Raw genomic sequence first — 20277 nt, 5'->3', positions numbered from 1 at the left:
TTGGACTAACTTACATTGGTACATCTCTAATATGGTAAAGTCCTAGGAGAAGAGATTGTATTAAGATTTAACTTATGTATGATGATTATGTGTGTGTGTATATATAAGAAACACAAGCTTTTTTAGTTAGTACTTGTCATTAGTTTTAGGCTTATAAGATTTTTCCCACCCAAATCACATGCCATCTTTTTCAGTTTTTCATACTTGTTTTATGGTTTCATTTGTTAATTTCTGCTGAATATTTTGGGCAGGGAATGTATCTTTGTCTTAATAAACTGTCACCTTAGTAGGACTTCTACAGTCTTGAGTTATAACTGTGGACAGTAAAGTGAACACACTGAAGAACAACACAGTTTGGGTTCTGACGCTATTATCCATTTACCAGCACAATTTATGGAACCATAGTTGTTTCTCTATTGAGATGAAATGTGACCTTTATTATGTGAATTTTAAAAAATAAATTCATGTCTACAAACCAGTAATGGAACATCCAATCTTGTCTTCATATAAGATTATCACTTTTCTTTATGAAGAAATGATAGTACAGTGGAATCTTGAATCTTTGGTAGCCCAATTTTTAAGAACCAAGTACAGAAAGTAGAGCTAGATAAAAGAATTAGAAACAAGGGGGGGGGGGCCACAGGGGAGGACTGGATTGTTGACATGGAAGGGAGAAATGAGGGGAAAAAAGCAAAGGGAAGCTTAAATTTGAAAAGTTATCTCCTGTTTTTCAAGAAACAATTACTCCACCTTTTTCAATCTGTTAAGAGATAACAGAACTTTTAGTAAAGGACTTCCTTTCTTCTTCCATGCACAGCATTAATGGAAGTGCTAAAGTGGTATAATTGGGCATTACAGATCCTAGTTTTCTGTTTTGTTATATGCATTATTTTATGAGGTAAAGCAATCATTCGGATATAACTCCTTTAACTTATGTCAGTCTTTTATTAAAGATGGTCTTTCAGAGGCTGGAACAAATTCTGAAGAAAGTCACAGGATAGTTTATTTTTACAAGAATATATCTTGCGTAAGAACTGGTAAATTAAAAAATTCCTCTTGGGCTGGAGATATAGCCTAGTGGCAAGAGTGCCTGCCTCAGATACACGAGGCCCTAGGTTCAATTCCCCAGCACCACATATACAGAAAACGGCCAGAAGCGGCGCTGTGGCTCAAGTGGCAGAGTGCTAGCCTTGAGCGGGAAGAAGCCAGGGACACTGCTCAGGCCCTGAGTCCAAGGCCCAGGACTGGCCAAAAAAAAAAAAAAAAAAAAAAAAAAAAAAATTCCTCTTATCTTGTTTTAGAGAAGAGCTTGAACTCAGCTTGGGTACTGTCCCTGAGCTTCTTTTGCTCAAAGCTAGTTCTCTACCACTTGAACCATAGTTCTGCCTCAGTTTTTTTGGTGGCTAGTTAGAGATAACTCACAGACTTTCTTGCCAAGGCTGATTTTGAACCACACCTCTCAGTTCTCAGCATCCTGAGGACCTAGGATTACAGGTGTGTGCCACTGACATCCTGTTTATATCTTGTTCAATAGTCTTGACAGTATTTTCATTGTGTTGCAACATTACTGGCTTAAAATAAAGTCAGTATTGCTGATCCCATTTAAAAATGCTAGTTTTTCTCTTCTTTTTGCTCCCGGCAAGTATTTTAACAGAATATTTCCTTATTTGCAAAAATAAAAATTGTTGATGTGTTCACAGTGATGATTCCTTAATTATGCTTAGAAACAGTAAGTCCTTTTGATCTGCATATTCTGTACTCTTCCAACTTTAGTGTTTTAATGTTACTGATTACTGCTCTTGATACAGGTTAATTATTCATCTTTAAGCTTATACTAATTGTTTTCTAAATAGAACTAAGTAATAAAGACACTAGCTATGATTTCATATAGCACATCTAAAAAATACTTAGAGAATCACCAGGTTTCACCACTAGATGTCATCTTACTTCTTCATACTTTGCCACTACAAGAACAAGACCCTTTACACATTACTGAGAAACATCTTACTAATGACAAAACCTGGCTTAACAAATCACATAAGCCTCTACGCCACATCTGCTTTCTTAGTGATGTTTACTATTACTATGTTCCTATTGCTCTTAACCATTCAGCTTTAGTGAACTGGTCAAAATCCTGTTGACACAAATTCTAGAATTTCACTCATGCAAATCTACTTTTCCCATTTACAGTGTAACTGAAACTGCCATATGCTGTTAATGGCATAGCTTCCTATCTGGCCACCCTCATCTGCCCTCAGCTCATCTGATACACCGCTATTGGGTAGTATTTTTGAGATGTAATGTTTATGTTTCTCACGGCCAACTCATTTACTAGGTGTCCAATATGAAGTGTGTGTGTGTGTGTGTGTGTGTGTGTGTGTGCCAGTCCTGGGGCTGTAACTCAGGCCCAGGGTACTGTACCTGAACTTCTTTTGCTCAAGGCTAGCACTCTACTACTTGAGCCAGAGCACCACTTCTGGTACTTTGGGGGGGGCGGGAGGGGGGAATTACTGCACATAAGAGTCTCAAGGACCTTCCTGGTTGGACGAAGTTCACACTTTTTATTTTTTGCATACTCTGATATATAATCTTGTCTCTGCTACATGGCTCTGCTTTAATTTCTTGTCACTTGCCCAAAGTAAATGTAAATTCTATTATTCACTACTAGCAGTTTCCCCCAACACCTGCTTTTAAGTACATTGTTGTGCCTTTTTGTAGCTTCTCACTAAAATCCCCTGCTAAGTTTTTCTAAAGCACCATGCTCCTTTATTTAAGACTTAACTCTGATGTCCTAAATTTGTGGAGCATCCTATAGACTTCACCTGAAACCATAACCACTACTCCTCTATTTTCTTTTTTTTTTTTTTTTTTTTGGCCAGTCCTGGGCCTTGGACTCAGGGCCTGAGCACTGTCCCTGGCTTCTTCCCGCTCAAGGCTAGCACTCTGCCACTTGAGCCACAGCGCCGCTTCTGGCCGTTTTCTGTATATGTGGTGCTGGGGAATCGAACCTAGGGCCTCGTGTATATGAGGCAGGCACTCTTGCCACTAGGCTATATCCCCAGCCCACTACTCCTCTATTTTCATATCATAATATGCTTGCCTTTATCAATAATCACCGCAATGTTTTCAGTTAACAGATCATCTTCAGTAAAACCAAGCTCTGAATTCTTTCAAGCACAATGTATTTCCAGCATTTAATTTCTGGTCTAGAAGCGTCATGAGGTACTCAATAAATGTCTGTGGAATGATTAAGGATTCATTTGAAAAATGATGATTATTAATAAAACTCTCTTGAGCTTTTAATTTTGCCATTTAGAATAGAGGATGAATTTTCTAACTAATACAGCTGGTACACTCACTGCATTTATGTTCTCCAAACAGAGCAATTATCCAATACAGCAACCACCAGTTGCATGTGCTTATTGAATACTCAAAATGTGTCTGGAAATGTGAGAGGAAAATATATACTGAATTTCAGAGTACAAAAAATGAGAAGTAAAAAAAAGCGAAGTATTTCAAGTTTGTATGTTTGACCACAGGAAATCTGGGGTTAAATAAATTTTACTATTCAAATTAATTTGCCTGATTTATTTTACTGTCCTTATATGGCTGAGTCAACTTAAAATTACACGTGATTCACATAATATTCTGTTTGGACAGTAATTTTATACAAAAATAAAATGAAAACTGCAACACCACAGTGCTGATGTGAACAATACCAGTCTGAAGTGAAAAAGAGTGTATTTTGCTTAGTGAGGTTGGAGATAAGAGTCATTTACAGCTGGGGATTAGACTCTTTGCCAGTAGGTTTATGATGGATGTTGAAGGTCAAACTCCCCTGGGGTAACCTCCATGCACTGGCTGAGTAGATTGGCTCAATCACTAAACGTGTGTGTTCCTGGGAGTTTCTGTTGGATGTCCTCAGAAGCCAGAGACTGGTGGTGGCAGCTGGAGATCCAGAACAATCCCACCCAAGGGGAGTTTGCAGGTGGGATGTTTTAGAATGTTGCCCTGAATTTTCTTTCTTCTACCTTTAAGAAAAAGCCTTATTTAAGTATGCATGTACAGAACGTCCTTTCATAGGCATACTTTTATTTTTATGCTTCAGGTAGATCTTAAAAGCACACAAACGGAATTCTTTGTATGCTTCATCCTATTTTAAATTGGCTTTCACTTATAAAGACTTTCTTTTCAGTAACCCTCGATGTAATGCCTACCACTATTATTCCCTGCTAAATAATGAACACCTATCTGGCATTGGAAAGAAATGGCCAAATGACAAAAGCAGAACTTACCCTACATTTGCCACAAAAAACAGAATCTACACAGTCAATCATGATAGATGACTTCAGACAGTTAATGAACAGACTGGAATCCAACTACATTTGCACATTCACAAACCTTGATACTTAGGAAGTCATCTTATCCAATCTTGTCATTTTAAATTTGATAAAAATTAAGTCCCAGAAAACAGAAATTATCACCAGAAGGTTCTTCACAAACATAAAGTTGTAATTAGAACCCAAGTTTGTCTGATGGCAGGGAATGGTTGGTTGATACTAATAAAAATTACATTAAAGGATATAAATTGCTTTAAGTAGCCCAAAATCTTTTAGCACTGTAATACGTTCAACTTTATCTCAACATTTTCAAAATTGTTTTAAACCATAATGTGCTTCTTAAGCCTTATCACTCTTCTTATACTTACAATGTATCAACTACACACACAAAAACCCAAAATATACTTGTGAAATACATCTTGAAGAAACACTATTCTACCAAGTAAATACTAATCCCCAAATTTGTATTTACTAGAATCAAATATATATAGTAATAATAATTTCCAAGTACTTCACATACATTTTGTTTGTCTGATTGTGGCACAGCATAGATAATACCTATAACAATAGAACTGACAAATATTTGTTGAATGAATAAATATAACCTTTAAAGCCACAAGAGGAAGCTAGATTATGTTTCAATATTATCACCACTTACAGATAAAAATAATAAAGTTAGCAATGTTATTCCAAACGTCACAAGTGTTCTGATTTTAAAATTCCACATTAGGCTCATATGTCTTCAGAATATATTTTTCAAGAACCTACTAATCTACATTAACATGAAATAGCATAAACACTATACATTCTCTAAAGTACTAGTAGAACTCAATATCCAATTCATTCCTGGCTATCAAAGTAATACTGTAATTGTTTATAAGATTAAGGTACTTGAACAATCATTAGGTAAGTTTAAATAAAATTAAAGATACACAAAAATGTCTAGTACATATAACACCTCATAGTTGTATGCAAAATATATATATATTTTTTTGTAGTTTGATGTGCCAAAATGGATTACTTTTTCATGGAACACAGTTATCAACATAAATTTAGCTTCAGTAAAGTTATCTACCACCAACAGTGAGCTAATGAGTAAGTAGAAAACATTTTAACTCTTGGAAAGAATTCATATTAATCATTTATGTAAAATGAAGTGTGCATTAGTTTATGTAAATAAAATGTTCAATAAAATTCTATCTAAATTTTATGTAAAAGCCATGCTATTTTTTTTAACACTGGCCACTGGGGAAAATAGATTACTTACATGTCACTTGAATTTCTAATTTTGAGACAATATTGTAAATCAAATATTGTTGTCTATCTGGTTTAACTGTGACTCCTTTCTGCTAAGAGCTAACACAATGAAAGCACCATAGAAACTTACTTATATCACTTCATAAAGTCTGCTCTCTCAAAGATTTTAATTTTATAACACAAAAAAGAAATTAAGATTAAGCCATATTTCCTCATTTAGAAATATCACAGTAGTAATTAATTCAGCCAAGAAACATAAACAGATGTCAAAACTAGAAGGTAAAGTCTCAAAAGGAACAATATACCCACAGTTTAAAGAATTTATTGCTAATGCTTATTAATTTTAAAAGAGAAAGAATAACTTTGTAATAGAGATATATAGCACACAGATTCTTAATCACTAGTATGAGACAAATAAAAAACAAGTTCTGTTCAAGGAGATGCAAGAGGAGTACATCAGTTGTTTTGGGATAGGCCAGCTGGAAAGTGCAACTTGAATTTAATTATGAAGAAACAGGCAACACTATACAAAATACTTGTCCTATAATTTTTATAATTTTCCAGATATGAAAGCCAAGAAAGGCTCAGGTGCTATTACAGTTTTAAGGATTCAAGAGACAGACTCTTCACATGCAGACTTCAAAGAAGGCAAAACTTAAACGATACAGGAAAATTTTCCTGAGTATAAAGAAAATAGACAATGAATATCTGCTGTGACTGGCACCATGTGGAAGACTCATTCTCATATGGTTTAAAAGAAAGACACCCTTGATCTTTTCTTTCATCTTTTTTTTTTTCTAAAGGTGCCAGCGAATAAATCCAGGGTTTCACACATTCTAGGCAAGTAAGTGCTCTGTCACTGAGCTACCTCTAGTCCTGGTACTAGTATTTAAAAATAAGTAAATAACCTTTCTGCTTAATTAAGATTTTTTAATAATTAAAAAATAAATAAAAGCAAATGAACTTAAAGATGTAAAACTTGATGAATTTATACCATCATTCAACTAGCTGTATTTTCTTATGCAATTAACAATGAAAGTTTATCCAATGATCATTTCTCACTTTCTTGGTTCACTGGATTTGTTAAAGAGAGAGAGGGGTAGGAACTTTCTGGAGTACTAACAAGGTTAGGGGCCCTGGCACTAATAGAAAACAAGAAAAGACACTCAGCAAAACTGGAAATCTAGCCTAAGGGATCCTCTAGATTCACTTCAAATAGTCTTGCAGCAAATGTCAAATGCATATGTGTGTGTATATGTGTTTATACATACACATATGCATATTTGAAATATATATGTATGTATTTTTACACACATATGTATGTATATGTGTGTATAAATACATATACACATATATATATATTTGAACTTAGGGCCTGGGTGCTTTCCTTGAGCTTTTTTGCTCAAGGCTCTCTACCACTTGAGCCACAGCTACACTTCTAGCTTTTCAGTGGTTAACTGGAGATATTCTCATAGACTTTACTGCCTAGTTGGCTTCTGTAATCCTCATATCTCAGTTCCCTGAGTCGCTAGGACTACAGGTGTCGTCAGTCACTAGTGTCCAACTACATTCCTTACGTTAAATGAACATAATATTCATTCATTAAAACCACAGAGGCAAACCCAAATGCAAACCTAAACAGAACAGTCTCCAGTCCATGAAAACTGGTCTACATATACAATGGAGGATTCTTACCATGCGGAGTGATTGTCTGCACAGGTTTGGCAGGTGACCTCACATTCCATATGGTCAAAGTGCCATCTGAATGACTGCAAATAAACTGCTTTCCTTCATGGTGCCAGGCCACAGAGTGAATAGCCTACAGAAGAAGGGTAGAGATTCCATTATTAAACTACCCGTAAATGGTTTTCTCATTAATGTTAATTGATAAATGTGGTACTTTCCAAGCTAAAATTAACATTACATTTGCATTCTATAACATAAAGGAGATTTTTTTTCATAATGAGACCATTTTTAATTCCTTTTAACTATATGACTCCTTAAGCCAGTACAAGGACAGAACAATGCTATGTCGCATTGACAAGTTCAGGGAAAAAAAATGCATGTTTACAGATTTTTTTCAAAGTAAATCATACCTAAATATAAATGGCCAGGTTATTACAGCCAATATCCATCCCATTAGGAACAAAAAATCAGATGCACTGACAGATAAGAAGACCAGAAATTATATCATACTTCTGAGCTAACTGAAGAAAAACAATCTGAAAAATACTTTAAAAATATGGCTAGCACATCAGTTTGGCAATAAAAAAAAAAAAAGTATATCAAAAAATATGGCTAGCATGTATTATTCTTCCCATTTTTTTCTCTAATATTTTCTGTCTTTCAAATTTTGTTTTTATAAATCATTACTCCTATTGGACACTAGTGGTTCCACTTTAATGCTAGATACTAGGGAGGCTGTCATCGGGGGGATGGGTGCGTATGGATAGCTGGGACAAAAAAAGCCCACCAAAATCAATCTCTAAATTGGCCAGCAAAAAAGCAGGACTAGGGGCATAAATGGTAAAAAGTAAAAGTGTCAGTCAATAAAGCAAGCTTCAGAAGTAGTTCAAACCTCAATACTGTAAAAGTAAAAAAATGAAAATAAAAAGGTGATTATTGGGGGCTCACACCTGTAATTCTAGCTACTTAGGAGGCTGAAATCTGAGGATCAGGGTCTAAGCTAGCCTAGGCAGAAAAGTCCATGAGACTCTTATCTCCAATAACTACTCAGAAAAGGATAGCTCAAGTGGTAGAGCACTAGCCTTGAGCAAAAATTTCAGGGACAGTGCCTGGGCCCTGTGTTCAAGCCACAGGACCAGCAAAAAAAAAAAAAAAAAAAAAAAGAAAAGAAAAAAATCACTATGCTTTGAATTACTACTTTTTAAGTCACATTGATGCTTTTCATTATTAACAGTTACTTGACTTGAAAAGAGGCTGTACTACTGAACTACTATAGCTGCAAGAACACAGCACATAAACCATGGAACTAAAACTTTTAGGAGCTCTCTAGAAGGGCTAGAGGTGTGGCTCAAGTGGGAGAACAGCAGCCTAACAAGTGTGAGGGTCTAATTTTAAACTCCAAAAGAAAAAAAAAAAAAGAAACATGAATTTTATACAAAGTCCTATATACAAAGTCAACATTTTATTTCAGTCCATTCAATTTCTAGTAAATAGGGTTGTACTTTTATAAACTTAAGCTAAATGTAATAAAGCATTTAATATGAATCAGATGAAAACTTTCAAATGATGATGGGCACAACAAATTAGCTGGACCTCTAAATTCCAGTAATTAACATAATGTTTTCAATTCAAAGTATAACTAACAAAACTTTAAATAGTATCTTAAAAATAATAAACTGATTACAAGTGTATATATGACACTAAAAGAACTTAACCTCATAAAAATAATCCTTTAGTAACGCTTTCACCTATAACTCCAAAAAATATGAGAAGAGCCGAGAAGCTACAAATAAAACTAATGATTTCTTTAGTCTTGAGAAAATGAAGTCGAAATTTACATGACTAAAGTGAAAATCATAAAACTTACTGATAAAATGTCTCACTAATCATAGACAAGGTAAGTTAAAAGCAAACCTCAAAAATTTAAAGAAGATATGAAATATAAAATAGAAAACATAAATTTGGTTTAAGAAATTTCATGTTGGTTGGTATATTTATTTTTCTAAGGAGAAGATAGAAAATATTCAGGAGATTGAAGTTATTTGATTTAAAATTTTTGAAAACTGCCAGGTTGTAATCATTCATATCTGTCATGCTGGCTATTCAGAAGGCTGAATGTGGTGGGATTGTAGTTTAAAGTCAGCTTGGGCAAAAAGTTTCTAAGACATAGCTTGAAATTAACCAGCAAAACAGGAGAATGAATGTGTGATTCATCAACACAGATGAATGAAAGAAAACACAGAGAAAGAAATAAAAGGCACAATGGATGGAAAACAGAAATATTTTAAGAGAAAAAAAGTTTTGGACGAGCAAGATGAATTCAGAATACAGAAAAAAAATGAAAAGAAAGACAATAATAGAGCTACTGGCATAATACTCACAGAGATGGTAAATACAATCCTAAAAAGTCCTGAAAAAGACACCATGCCTGACAGATATTGTGATTATGGAAGAATCATGAGGGAGTTAATAGGTTCTTTTACTATGTTAGAATTAGATATCAAATAATAAAAAAATAGAAAATTGTAACATGAGAGTTCCATCTCTAGTAACATTGCTGATTAGTAACAACTTTGATACATACTCTATTACTGATATAACCCTTTCAGCTATTTTTGATTAGTGCTAATATTGATTTTTCTATCTTTACACAGGACATATGTATCCTTAAAAGTGGATTTCTCATATCAGATCATTTGTACTGGGGACAAGCAATATATGAATATGATTGTAGATATAATAACATCTAAATTGTTCTGTTTTGTTCCTTACTTCTTCAGTGTACTCCTACTTGATGGCTTTTTCTTCTGCTTCTTTGCTTTGGGTATTAAAAACAATTATTTCCTCTTTGCTTCATCTTTTTGGATTGCTGCTATGATTACTTTAGGATTTGCAATGGAGTCTTCATCTTACCATATTTTGCCTTCACATACAATTATAGTGATTCAAACCATATGATAATCTTCTAACAGTATTCTCTTTTGCCCTTTAGGCAATTATCCATGTTTTAATTCTATGTGTTTTTACAAGCTCTTACAATGCATTTTATTATTGTTTGAATAATAATCTCTTAAAGAGACTCAAAAAATAAGAAAGGGTTTGTATATGCCACATTACTATCATTTCTGATGCCTTTCATTCCTCTAAAGAGATATACATTTTTATCACTGACCTTCAACCTGAAAGGTGGCCATGTGGTAAATGCCCGTAATACTAGCTGAAGCAGGAGAACCATGTACTTAAGTCTCCAAAAATAAATAAATTAATTAAATAATCTTGCTTAGTGAAAATGAACACTCCTTTTGATCAGGATTACTATGCTTATATTGCTGCAATTACTAATGCATCTTCTATTTGAGTTACCAAATTCTTCAATGTGAAAGCATATGTTATCTTAAACCAACAGGAAAAACAATTTACATGTTTCCTAGCAACAGTTTCAGTCACTAAACTGGAAAGTATAAACCTTACCACTATCCAAAATAATCGTTTCTAGATTCCATTTAACATTGAAATAAGCCATAGTCCTGTAACAAACTATCTTATTCTAAGTTTGGTTGAGAATATACACTATTAGTAGGCATATTATGTTATATCACATAACAAGAAAGCTATCCAAAATATATGGTTATACAAAGGACTCAGGAGTTAATTTAGAGGAGGCTGACCAGTGGGAGATGGGACAATTTGAAAGTAAGTAACTTTAGTGGATCAAATGTGCTTAAATCATTGAGTACACAGAGAGGGAAAAAAATAAGAATACATTGTTTGTCTCAGAAACTACTAGGGAATAATCTGAAATGAAGGCAGATTGAGTATCCTTTATTTGAAATACTTGAATTCATAAGTGTTTTAGATTTCACCATCTCCCAGGTTCAAAATACCTGCATAGATTTTTCCTATGGAACATTCTTAATCAAAAAAAAAAAAATCCCAAACCTTTTGAATAGTGATCAAAGTTTCAGATTTCAGAGCATTTTAGACTTCAGATTTTCAAATTAACTGTTCTGAAAGAATCAAGCATTTGTCCGGCCTTTGCTTATGAACTGCATTACTGCACAGCCAAAGTACAACCACAAAGCATATAATAGGAAGTTTCCATTCAGTAAAGTGTCCCAGCTACAGACAACGAGTGATAGAACATATTTTGCAACTACTATGCTTAAAAGACCCAGGTCTTGAGCACTACTGGCTGTGTCAGTAACAGCTGAAAGAAGAATTGGTTCAATTTGTCAGAAGAGTATAAAAAGCATCTTGAAGTAGTCTTCCTATAAATGAAAAATAAACCTCTATCTCATCAACCCTTCGTAACCTACCCAATTTATTTATAGGCCTTCTGAGGAAGAAAGATACTAGAGACAGACAGAAATATCCAGGAGATTCTGTCTTCAATAAATCTGTAACCAAAAAGGGGTAAGGCAAGGAAGAAAGTAAGGAGTAAGAAAAAAGCTTCAATTGTAAGATTTACCGATCAGAATTTTTATTTGGATCTTAAAGTAAGCAACTATAAATGTCTACAGAATACTCTCATTTCTATGAAAAAATATATATTTATGAATCTGTTTTCAAATGCACAAGATCTCTCAGGAAAAACCAAGTCTGGAAATATAACACCTGTAAGGAAATTAGATGAACAAATATGAGGGATTAAAGAACTGTGAATATATTAATTGGAACAAAAACACTAAAGCTTTTTTAGTGCCATTACAAAACCTATGTAACTAAGCTAAAAGCAGTCTTAACCTCAACTATACCTACACTGAAATTAAAAATTAAGTTCTTAGAGAAGGTACTTTGAATTACAGAAATGGCAGGTCTTTTATGAGCTGTTACCTCATCATATGTATATCTGTAGTCCGCTTTCTTTGACTTGAGGTCCCATAAGGCTACTGTTCCAGATTCAAAGCCAATCAAAAGCTGTAATAAAAGAAAGGGCACATTACCTAAGAATAATATAACTACTATTCAAGATATGTTATTGATAACAATAAAGCTAATTCTTATCATTCATATGATAAAAGCATAAAATTCTAACTAATTTTATAGGCAACCCACATAGATTACAAATGATAGGATTTCACTGCATACCTACATGCCTTTGATATTCAGGGACTCAAAATATAATTGATATTGGGGCTGGGGATATAGCCTAGCGGCAAGAGTGCCTGCCTCAGATACACGAGGCCCTAGGTTCGATTCCCCAGCACCACATATACAGAAAACGGCCAGAAGCTGCGCTGTGGCTCAAGTGGCAGAGTGCTAGCCTTGAGCGGGAAGAAGCCAGGGACAGTGCTCAGGCCCTGAGTCCAAGGCCCAGGACTGGCCAAAAAAAAAAAAAAATATATATATATATATATATAATTGATATTGAAAAAAGAAGACAGTACTATTTTGAAGATCTAAATAATGGGAGGCAAAAGCAAGAGAACCTTGACTTGGGTACCAGTCGAAGCTATGTAGTAAGACCCTGTTTAAAAAAACAAAAGAGCTATGGAGTTCAGTGGTATAACATTTGCATAGCATACGGAAGCTCCTAAAGTTAGTCCTCAGTACTTAAGATGGGTTTAATGAAAGCAGCATCAGAAGGTACACTGTATATGGACACAGCTGTCAACAGTATCAATAATCAAGTTGTATTAGAGAAAAATATCATAATGGTGAAATCAGAGAAGTCAGTGTGCACAGCACATATGCAACCTGTGGGACACAAAATGGCTAATTTGCCTTTAGTAAAACTAGAAGTTCTAATTTACAATCTGTTGAAAGAATTTAAATAAACAAGGAAAATATCTGTATGCCATGGACTATCAAGCTGTAAAGAAAAATGAAATGTCATTTACAGTAGAGTAGATACAAGTGGATATCATCATGTTAAGCTAGATATGCCAAACTAATTATCTCAATGTTTTCATTTAGTTGCAGAATATTCATGTCCACGTAGGCTCACGTGCGCGTGCACGCCCCCCACCCAACCCCCCACACACAATGAATGCAACTGTGGGAGTGTTTATGGGAACTAAAGGAAGAAAGAAGAGAGAAAGAGAATGATGAAGATAAATAATAACAAAACATTGTATATATGTATGAAGATGGCATAAGGGAACCTACTGAAAACTACTGAACAAGAATCAGTTGTTCTGTTTAAAATTAATGTATTAAATATGTGTGTAATAAAAATCAATAAAACCCAATTGTTCTCTGTTTAAAACTAATATATATGTAATACAAATCTTGAAGAAACTTGTGCTACTATAAAGTAGCACAGGGTCTGATACATTAATTCACTACATAATTATTACCATTTTAAGTCATTTTCTACTAATGTACAATCTTTCTTAGCCAAGACATTTGTTTCATGTGGGGAAAGGCACAAATAAGGCTTTGAAGGACTGTGTTCTCTCACCTTGTACCATATTCATATTTCTCCCTAGGTGAATATTGCACATATGAGAAAAGTGACAAACCATCCTCCAGAGTTACAGTGGAAAATGTCAGAGAGATCTTTGAAAATGCTTTTCCATAAGAAATTGATGACTAGGGGCTGGGGATATAGCCTAGCGGCAAGAGTGCCTGCCTCGGATACACGAGGCCCTAGGTTCGATTCCCCAGCACCACATATACAGAAAACGGCCAGAAGCGGCGCTGTGGCTCAAGTGGCAGAGTGCTAGCCTTGAGCAGGAAGAAGCCAGGGACAGTGCTCAGGCCCTGAGTCCAAGGCCCAGGACTGGCAAAAAAAAAAAAAAGAAATTGATGACTAGAAAATATATTTAACATCCTAATATTTCAAAAATGTTTCAATGAGAATAACTCCTAGAATTAAGCATATAAAACTAGATTAAAAATTTGAGAATAAAATAGTTACACATAATTTATTCACTGCATAAATTAAGTACATAATGAATAATACTATTTTAATAATATATTGGCTACTATGGAACATATAGACCTGCATAAAAACTTCCTCTGTGCTAAGAATCTTTCAAGTTCAGAGGAGCTGACATATGTACATATTTCTCACAAAGGCAATGATTTTAAAAAAGTATGAGATGAAACTTGCATGACTAAAGTACTAATGAATGAAGACATGAGAGAAAACACTTTCAGGATTGTGAGGAAAAACATCACACAGAACTTTTTAATCTGAACTTTACATTTGAGTAGGAATTCAGCTAAGAGAGACTGGTGAAAGAGAACTACAAATGCATCGAGGCAAAAAAGAGTAGTTCAAATCTGAGAAACAACTATTTGCTTCAGCATATCACTTGGTTGAAGAAGTTCTGAAAGGTAAGGAAAGACAGGGCTACATCCTAGGAAATGTTCATTTAAGCTGTGAGATACTGAAGACTGGTGGGAAACTTCTCATGAGGGCAACTTTAAGATTGAAATGGCAAGTGATTAAAGATTAACATTGAAATCTGGAAGTGCTTTGAAAATGGACTGAATGTCTGGATGTGGGAGCCCTAGAATCCTATGGGGACTGTGATGGAGAAGATCTGAATTTGAGTCAGGCTGAAGGAGATCTGATTAGTGTTTGGATTCCAGTGGAAAACTCTGGTTGTGTGTTTGAGTGTTTGGTCTTCTGCAATCATCCTGTCAGAAGACAGGAAAAGTCTCTGTGTTTACTTATCTCTGTGATTTTTTGTCTCCTGGCTCTGTCACTGAAACTGCCTACCTCAGTTCTTCCTGATTTCTTGTTATCTACCTCTTGGAATGTGCCCAGAACTCCCTTAAGCTACTCAGGGACAATCTAAGCCTACAAAAAGAGGGGTTGGGGAGACACTTCAGGGGTTTAACTATTTCTACTGATTAAACCATTCCTCATCCCTGGAGGTTCTGGATTATTACTTATATAATAATAAAACTATTAAATATGAGATTTGACTGCAGGGACATTTCTTCATCTACTGCCCCAGAATCTGCTGGCTGGAACCAGCACTGGAACTATGGTGGTCATTGGGCGGCTGACCAGAGAAAGGACACTCTCTTGCAGGATGTATAGAAATGTCTTGGCGAGCAATCCCAAGTAGAAGAAATGTTTTCATTCCACTCAAAATGCTTAACTTAAGGGCTGGGGATATGGCCTAGTGGCAAGAGAGCTTGCCTCGTATACCTGAGGCCCTGGGTTCAATTCCCCAGCACCACATATACAGAAAAAAACGGCCAGAAGTGGCGCTGTGGCTCAAGTGGCAGAGTGCTAGCCTTGAGCAAAAAAGGAAGCCAGGGACAGTGCTCAGGCCCTGAGTCCAAGGCCCAGGACTGGCCAAAAAAAAAAAAAAAATGCTTAACTTAAAAAAAATATATCTTCTATGAAAGAAAAAAAGGTGGAGCAAGCACTCTTGCCACTAGGGGAGGAGGTAACAAACAGCACAAGAAATGTACCCAAGGCCTAACGTATGAAACTGTAACCTCTCTGTACATCACTTTGACAATAAATAAGAAAAAAGAAAAAAAGATGGGTATTCAGGTGATTGTATATTTGCTTTATGTAAAGTTGCTTTCAAGTCATATAATTTCATGATTATAAGTTAACTGCAAATAGCCCAGTGATCCTATTCTTTTCTAAGTGCCAACAAAGTGTTAAATAATTTATAAGGTTGACCTCTCCCACTAACTGAAATGAAGACTTCAGATAAATCCCTTTACAAAATAAAGCATTACTCCATGATTTCTCAGCAATAAGCTTCCTGGTACTTACTTAGATTCACATCACAATATTGCACAGCTAAGAAATATTTCATTAGTAGAACTCCCTAAAAGACAGTTTGGATTAGGAAATAAAAGATTCACAGAAAATAAAATTCATGATTTTAAAGGTACTAACAAACTTAAGCTAACAATAGCCAGATATTGGCTATGAAATGGTTTCACATTACAAAAACATTGAATGATGTTTCAAAAATCTTTAGGATCAGGGATGATGGTACACACTGGTAATCCCAGCTACCTGAGAAGATAAAAGGATACCTGTGGTCTAGATGAGCTGAGGCAACCTTAGCATGAGATCCTTATCTGAGAAACAAACTAAAAGCAAAAGGACTGGGAGTGGACTCAAGTGGGAGAATGCTTGCCTAGCAAGCATAAGGACATAAGTTTAAACCTCAATACCACTAAAACAAACAAATAAAACTTCCACATTATTAACTAGGACTACTTACAAAGAAATCTCAAGAAAGATGAAATATACTGGTAATTCTAACATATGATGAGCATTAAAAAATTGTTTACATAAAGTGCTAAAAAATCTTTTGTCAGTACTATAACAAAATTAGGGGAAACATTCTGAATAAGTTAAATAAAGATTCATAACTTATCATTATATTTATTAAAGTTTACTTATGCTTCAGCATAATTTGTCCTTCCAATTACAAATCATTCTAATCTTTTCATTATTCTTCACAAGGAATAACAAGTCAGCAAGAACATATGATATACCAACTTCATTAGCAATCTCAACTTTTTGGCTCAGGTGTGGTCCTAGGATTGTTTGAATATTGAAAATGAAAATACTATGCATTTAAATAACAAACATTTACTTGGAAAAAATTTCTACCTTTCCTTCATCCATTGGATTATCACTTATATGGACAACAGGTCCTGGATGGGATTTAGATGACCTGAAAAAGAAATTAAGATTTTCTTCCTTAAAATTTTCAATACAGGTACATATTCACTAAAATAAAAATAAAGAATAATTTATAACAAAAGGAAATATTTCAGTAACTAGTCATGAGCAGATACAGTTCTTAACATACATCAATATAATAATTGGAAAAAATTCTATTTTCTGTGTAGGAAAGAATCTTCAATGTATTCAGCACAGCAAATCTATTTTCATTGTACAATTCTTGAAGTTAGTATCTTTAAATAACTCAGCATTTAAGATTTCAGCATCTTACTTTACTAGCCTTCATTTGGAATATCTCACCAAATGTATAGTTCATAATTCTTAACTTATTATCTTAAAAATTAGGAAAGCAATGTCACTTATACCTTTGTAGGGAAAAGAATCACAGACAATAACATCACTGAAATGATACCTATGAAGTGGCAAACAAGCATACTCTTGTTCATAGTCTATGCAGGCTAAAATCTCACTTCATGAGGATTGTTGGTAAAACTACAGCCACTTGCACCAGCCTGACCCACTAGATATTGTGGTCAACTCAGCAGCAAACTGAAAACCTCCATTACCTATTGACTGATAGATATAATAACATCCCTACCACAGAAAGGAACACACTATTACAGCTATACCAATACATACATGAGAGGTCACAAAATTATTCTGTCAAAGGATGTGAAAACTGTGGAATCCAACAGAAAACTACTTATTTAAAAATTAATATTTAAAAAGATTCTTGCCAATATCCTTAAACTTTTATTTTTATGCTTAAATAATAAAACAAAAACTTGCAGAGCTGAGAGCTGTTGGTTCTTCCTTGTAATCCTAGCTATTCAGGAGGCTGAGATCTGAGGATCACAGTTTGAAGCGAGTCCAGGCACTTATATCCTATTAACCACCAAAAAGCTGGAAGGAGAGCTATGGCTCAAGTGCCCCAGCCTTGAACAAAAGAGCTAAGTGTCAGTGCCCAAGCCCTGAGTTCAAGCCTCAGTACTGGTACCAAACAATAGCAAAGCAAAACAAAACAAATGAACAAACAAACAAAAACCCAAAAAGCCATTGCAGAAAGAGATAAGGTACTACAACATTTTAAGAAAGAGTGAAAAGTTAGCACTATAGATCCTTAGGATTTCATTTTTTGTTAATTTAAAAAATTATCATTCTATCAAAATTAATTATCATTGTATCAAAATGAAGTGGTTTTAAAATTAATTCTGTAGCATTTTAATTTTAACAAATATATATGTATATATACAAACACATATACACAATTCGTTAATTATTAAAACATACCAAAGAGTGCAGTTTCATGTCTATAATCCCAGCACTCAACAGACTGACACCAGATTATAATTTTGAGTCCAGCCTAAGATGCATAGCAATGCACCCCATCTCAATGAAAGGGTAGCTTAGATCAGTTTTTTCTAAACACTAGTGGAGACCACTGTGGATTAGGACCAACATTTAAAAGAAAGATAATTAGAAGATAAAGAAGTAGAAAAATTGGTGCTCAGGCCCTGAGTCCAAGGCCCAGGACTGGCCAAAAAAAAAAGAAGTAGAAAATTGAGCATTTCTGTACTTAGCAAAAAGAAACTTAAGTTTATGCCTATGTGAACATATACATACATAATGGTGGCTACTTATCTCTATGCATGAATATAAAGCACTTAAATTTATAAAATACCATAACAGGACAATAATTACAAAAGACCAACAAATCTAAGTTTAATATTAAGAAGGTCTGATACATATTAATTCCATCTGGATTTACCAATAGACTGTTATATAATATTATTACCAAATAAGGTGCTGATAGTTTCAGAGATGAAATACTTGTTCACACTCACAGTTCAATGGCTTTATTCCACATAATGACGTAGCCTGAGAGTGTGAAGGACTCCACATTGACGATGTGAATATTACCTCGTTCTGTGCCCACATAGAGCCACTTACTCTGGAAAGGCAGATGGCAAAAGGTAACCCTGTGGGAAAAAGGACATCCCAAAAGGAAGTTAGAAAAATGCCTTGTAAATATTGCTAACTGCATTGGAGAAGTAGTCAGAATACAAGTAATTCAGGAAAGGCAAAAATAATAGACAACCATCAGATTTGTATATCCAATGTGATTAACACTTAACTATGCTAACTCAACTTAAAAGTCAAACCGAAGACCTTACAGTAAACAGTGTGGTAGAATGGAAAGGGAGAGGGTTTTGAAATTAAGTCTGGGTATGTCATCTACTCTGTAAACATGGGCACATCAAAAATATACTCTTCAGCCATAGCTTTTAATTTCAATACACAGATTACCCTTGGTAAAAGCATACAAACAATACATAACAAAAATCATCACTGCTAGACTATCAATTCTAATATTACCACTCGGCAGGATAGAATATGAAGAATATTTGCCATCCCCATTAATATAAACATAATTACACAGAAGTTTCAAGATGAAAATACTTAAGAAGTAAACACATATGTAACTCATGTTACATGTTTTCATTCTTCTACAGAGAATTAAAGCTTTATGCATTTGTATTTTGAATTTTTTATATAATTACATATGCTTTCTACACTATGTATGCAAATTTATTATGATCAGATCAGTTCAACAGGAAATCTATTCCCATATTTTGTTCTCAGTAAACATAACAATATCTTTACACCTACTAGTAAGTATTCAATAAACATTTAAGAAGAAAATGAACTAAATAAGAAATAAAACTTACTTCCTCTCTTCCCTCCTGACCTGGGCCTAATTCAAACCATAACTGCTGACTGTCAAATGCATTCCAAACTGTCACAGAGTTATCTTTTCAAAGACAAGACAGATCTTGTTGAAATTCTAATGGCTTCCTATTTTCTACCATGTTATTTCTAAAGCAAAGGTTAGTGCTATTTTGTATATACCGCTGAGAAAAGACTGGAGAGATATACATATGGTATGTTCGATATGGTCAATAGGTACTCAGCTTACTCCTACACTGCAAATGCAGAAAAGCTAAAAGTCTTATTTCCTAGACTCTGGAGTAGCTAAGATTGAGGATGAGATTAGGTTCATACTAATTGGATGTGCTGGGATTTGTAAACAAATGCAATCAACACCATCCTTCTGCTTTTTTTTTCTTTTGCTGACAAGGATGTTCATCAAAATTTAAGTAGTAAAAGAAATGCATGTCAACAATGGAGCCACACACAGTTATTTATTCCCAGGTTGCTCCTGAGCCTCTCAGGTGATGAGAGGTAGTAAAAGCAGCATTTCCTCCTCCCTGGATTCCAGACATGGCATTTTCCCAAACATTTTGTAAACAGCCAGGTCTTTGTATCAAACACCTTTAGGCTAATTACACCTGCACTCGTGTCTGTTCC

At 34.6% G+C, this 20277-nt stretch overlaps 1 protein-coding gene across 5 annotated transcripts in view; it reads right to left on the bottom strand.

Moving 5' to 3' along the window:
• The window catches only part of Stxbp5 (syntaxin binding protein 5), a 99899-nt gene that overhangs the window by 52264 nt on the left and 27358 nt on the right, over positions 1–20277 (bottom strand). For all 5 annotated transcript variants that reach the window (XM_048354254.1, XM_048354253.1, XM_048354255.1 and 2 more), the window contains exons 5-8: positions 18753–18887; positions 16834–16897; positions 12117–12200; positions 7293–7416 (exon numbers count right to left, since the gene is read on the bottom strand). In XM_048354254.1, the coding sequence (XP_048210211.1) occupies positions 7293–7416; positions 12117–12200; positions 16834–16897; positions 18753–18887 (407 nt within the window). The remainder of the gene's footprint in view (positions 1–7292; positions 7417–12116; positions 12201–16833; positions 16898–18752; positions 18888–20277) is intronic.

This window comes from Perognathus longimembris, chromosome 9 (genome assembly GCF_023159225.1).
Source record: "Perognathus longimembris pacificus isolate PPM17 chromosome 9, ASM2315922v1, whole genome shotgun sequence".
Taxonomy (NCBI): domain Eukaryota; kingdom Metazoa; phylum Chordata; class Mammalia; order Rodentia; family Heteromyidae; genus Perognathus; species Perognathus longimembris.
The sequence above is the reverse complement of the archived record's forward strand: the minus strand, read 5'-3'. Positions and strand labels throughout refer to the sequence as shown.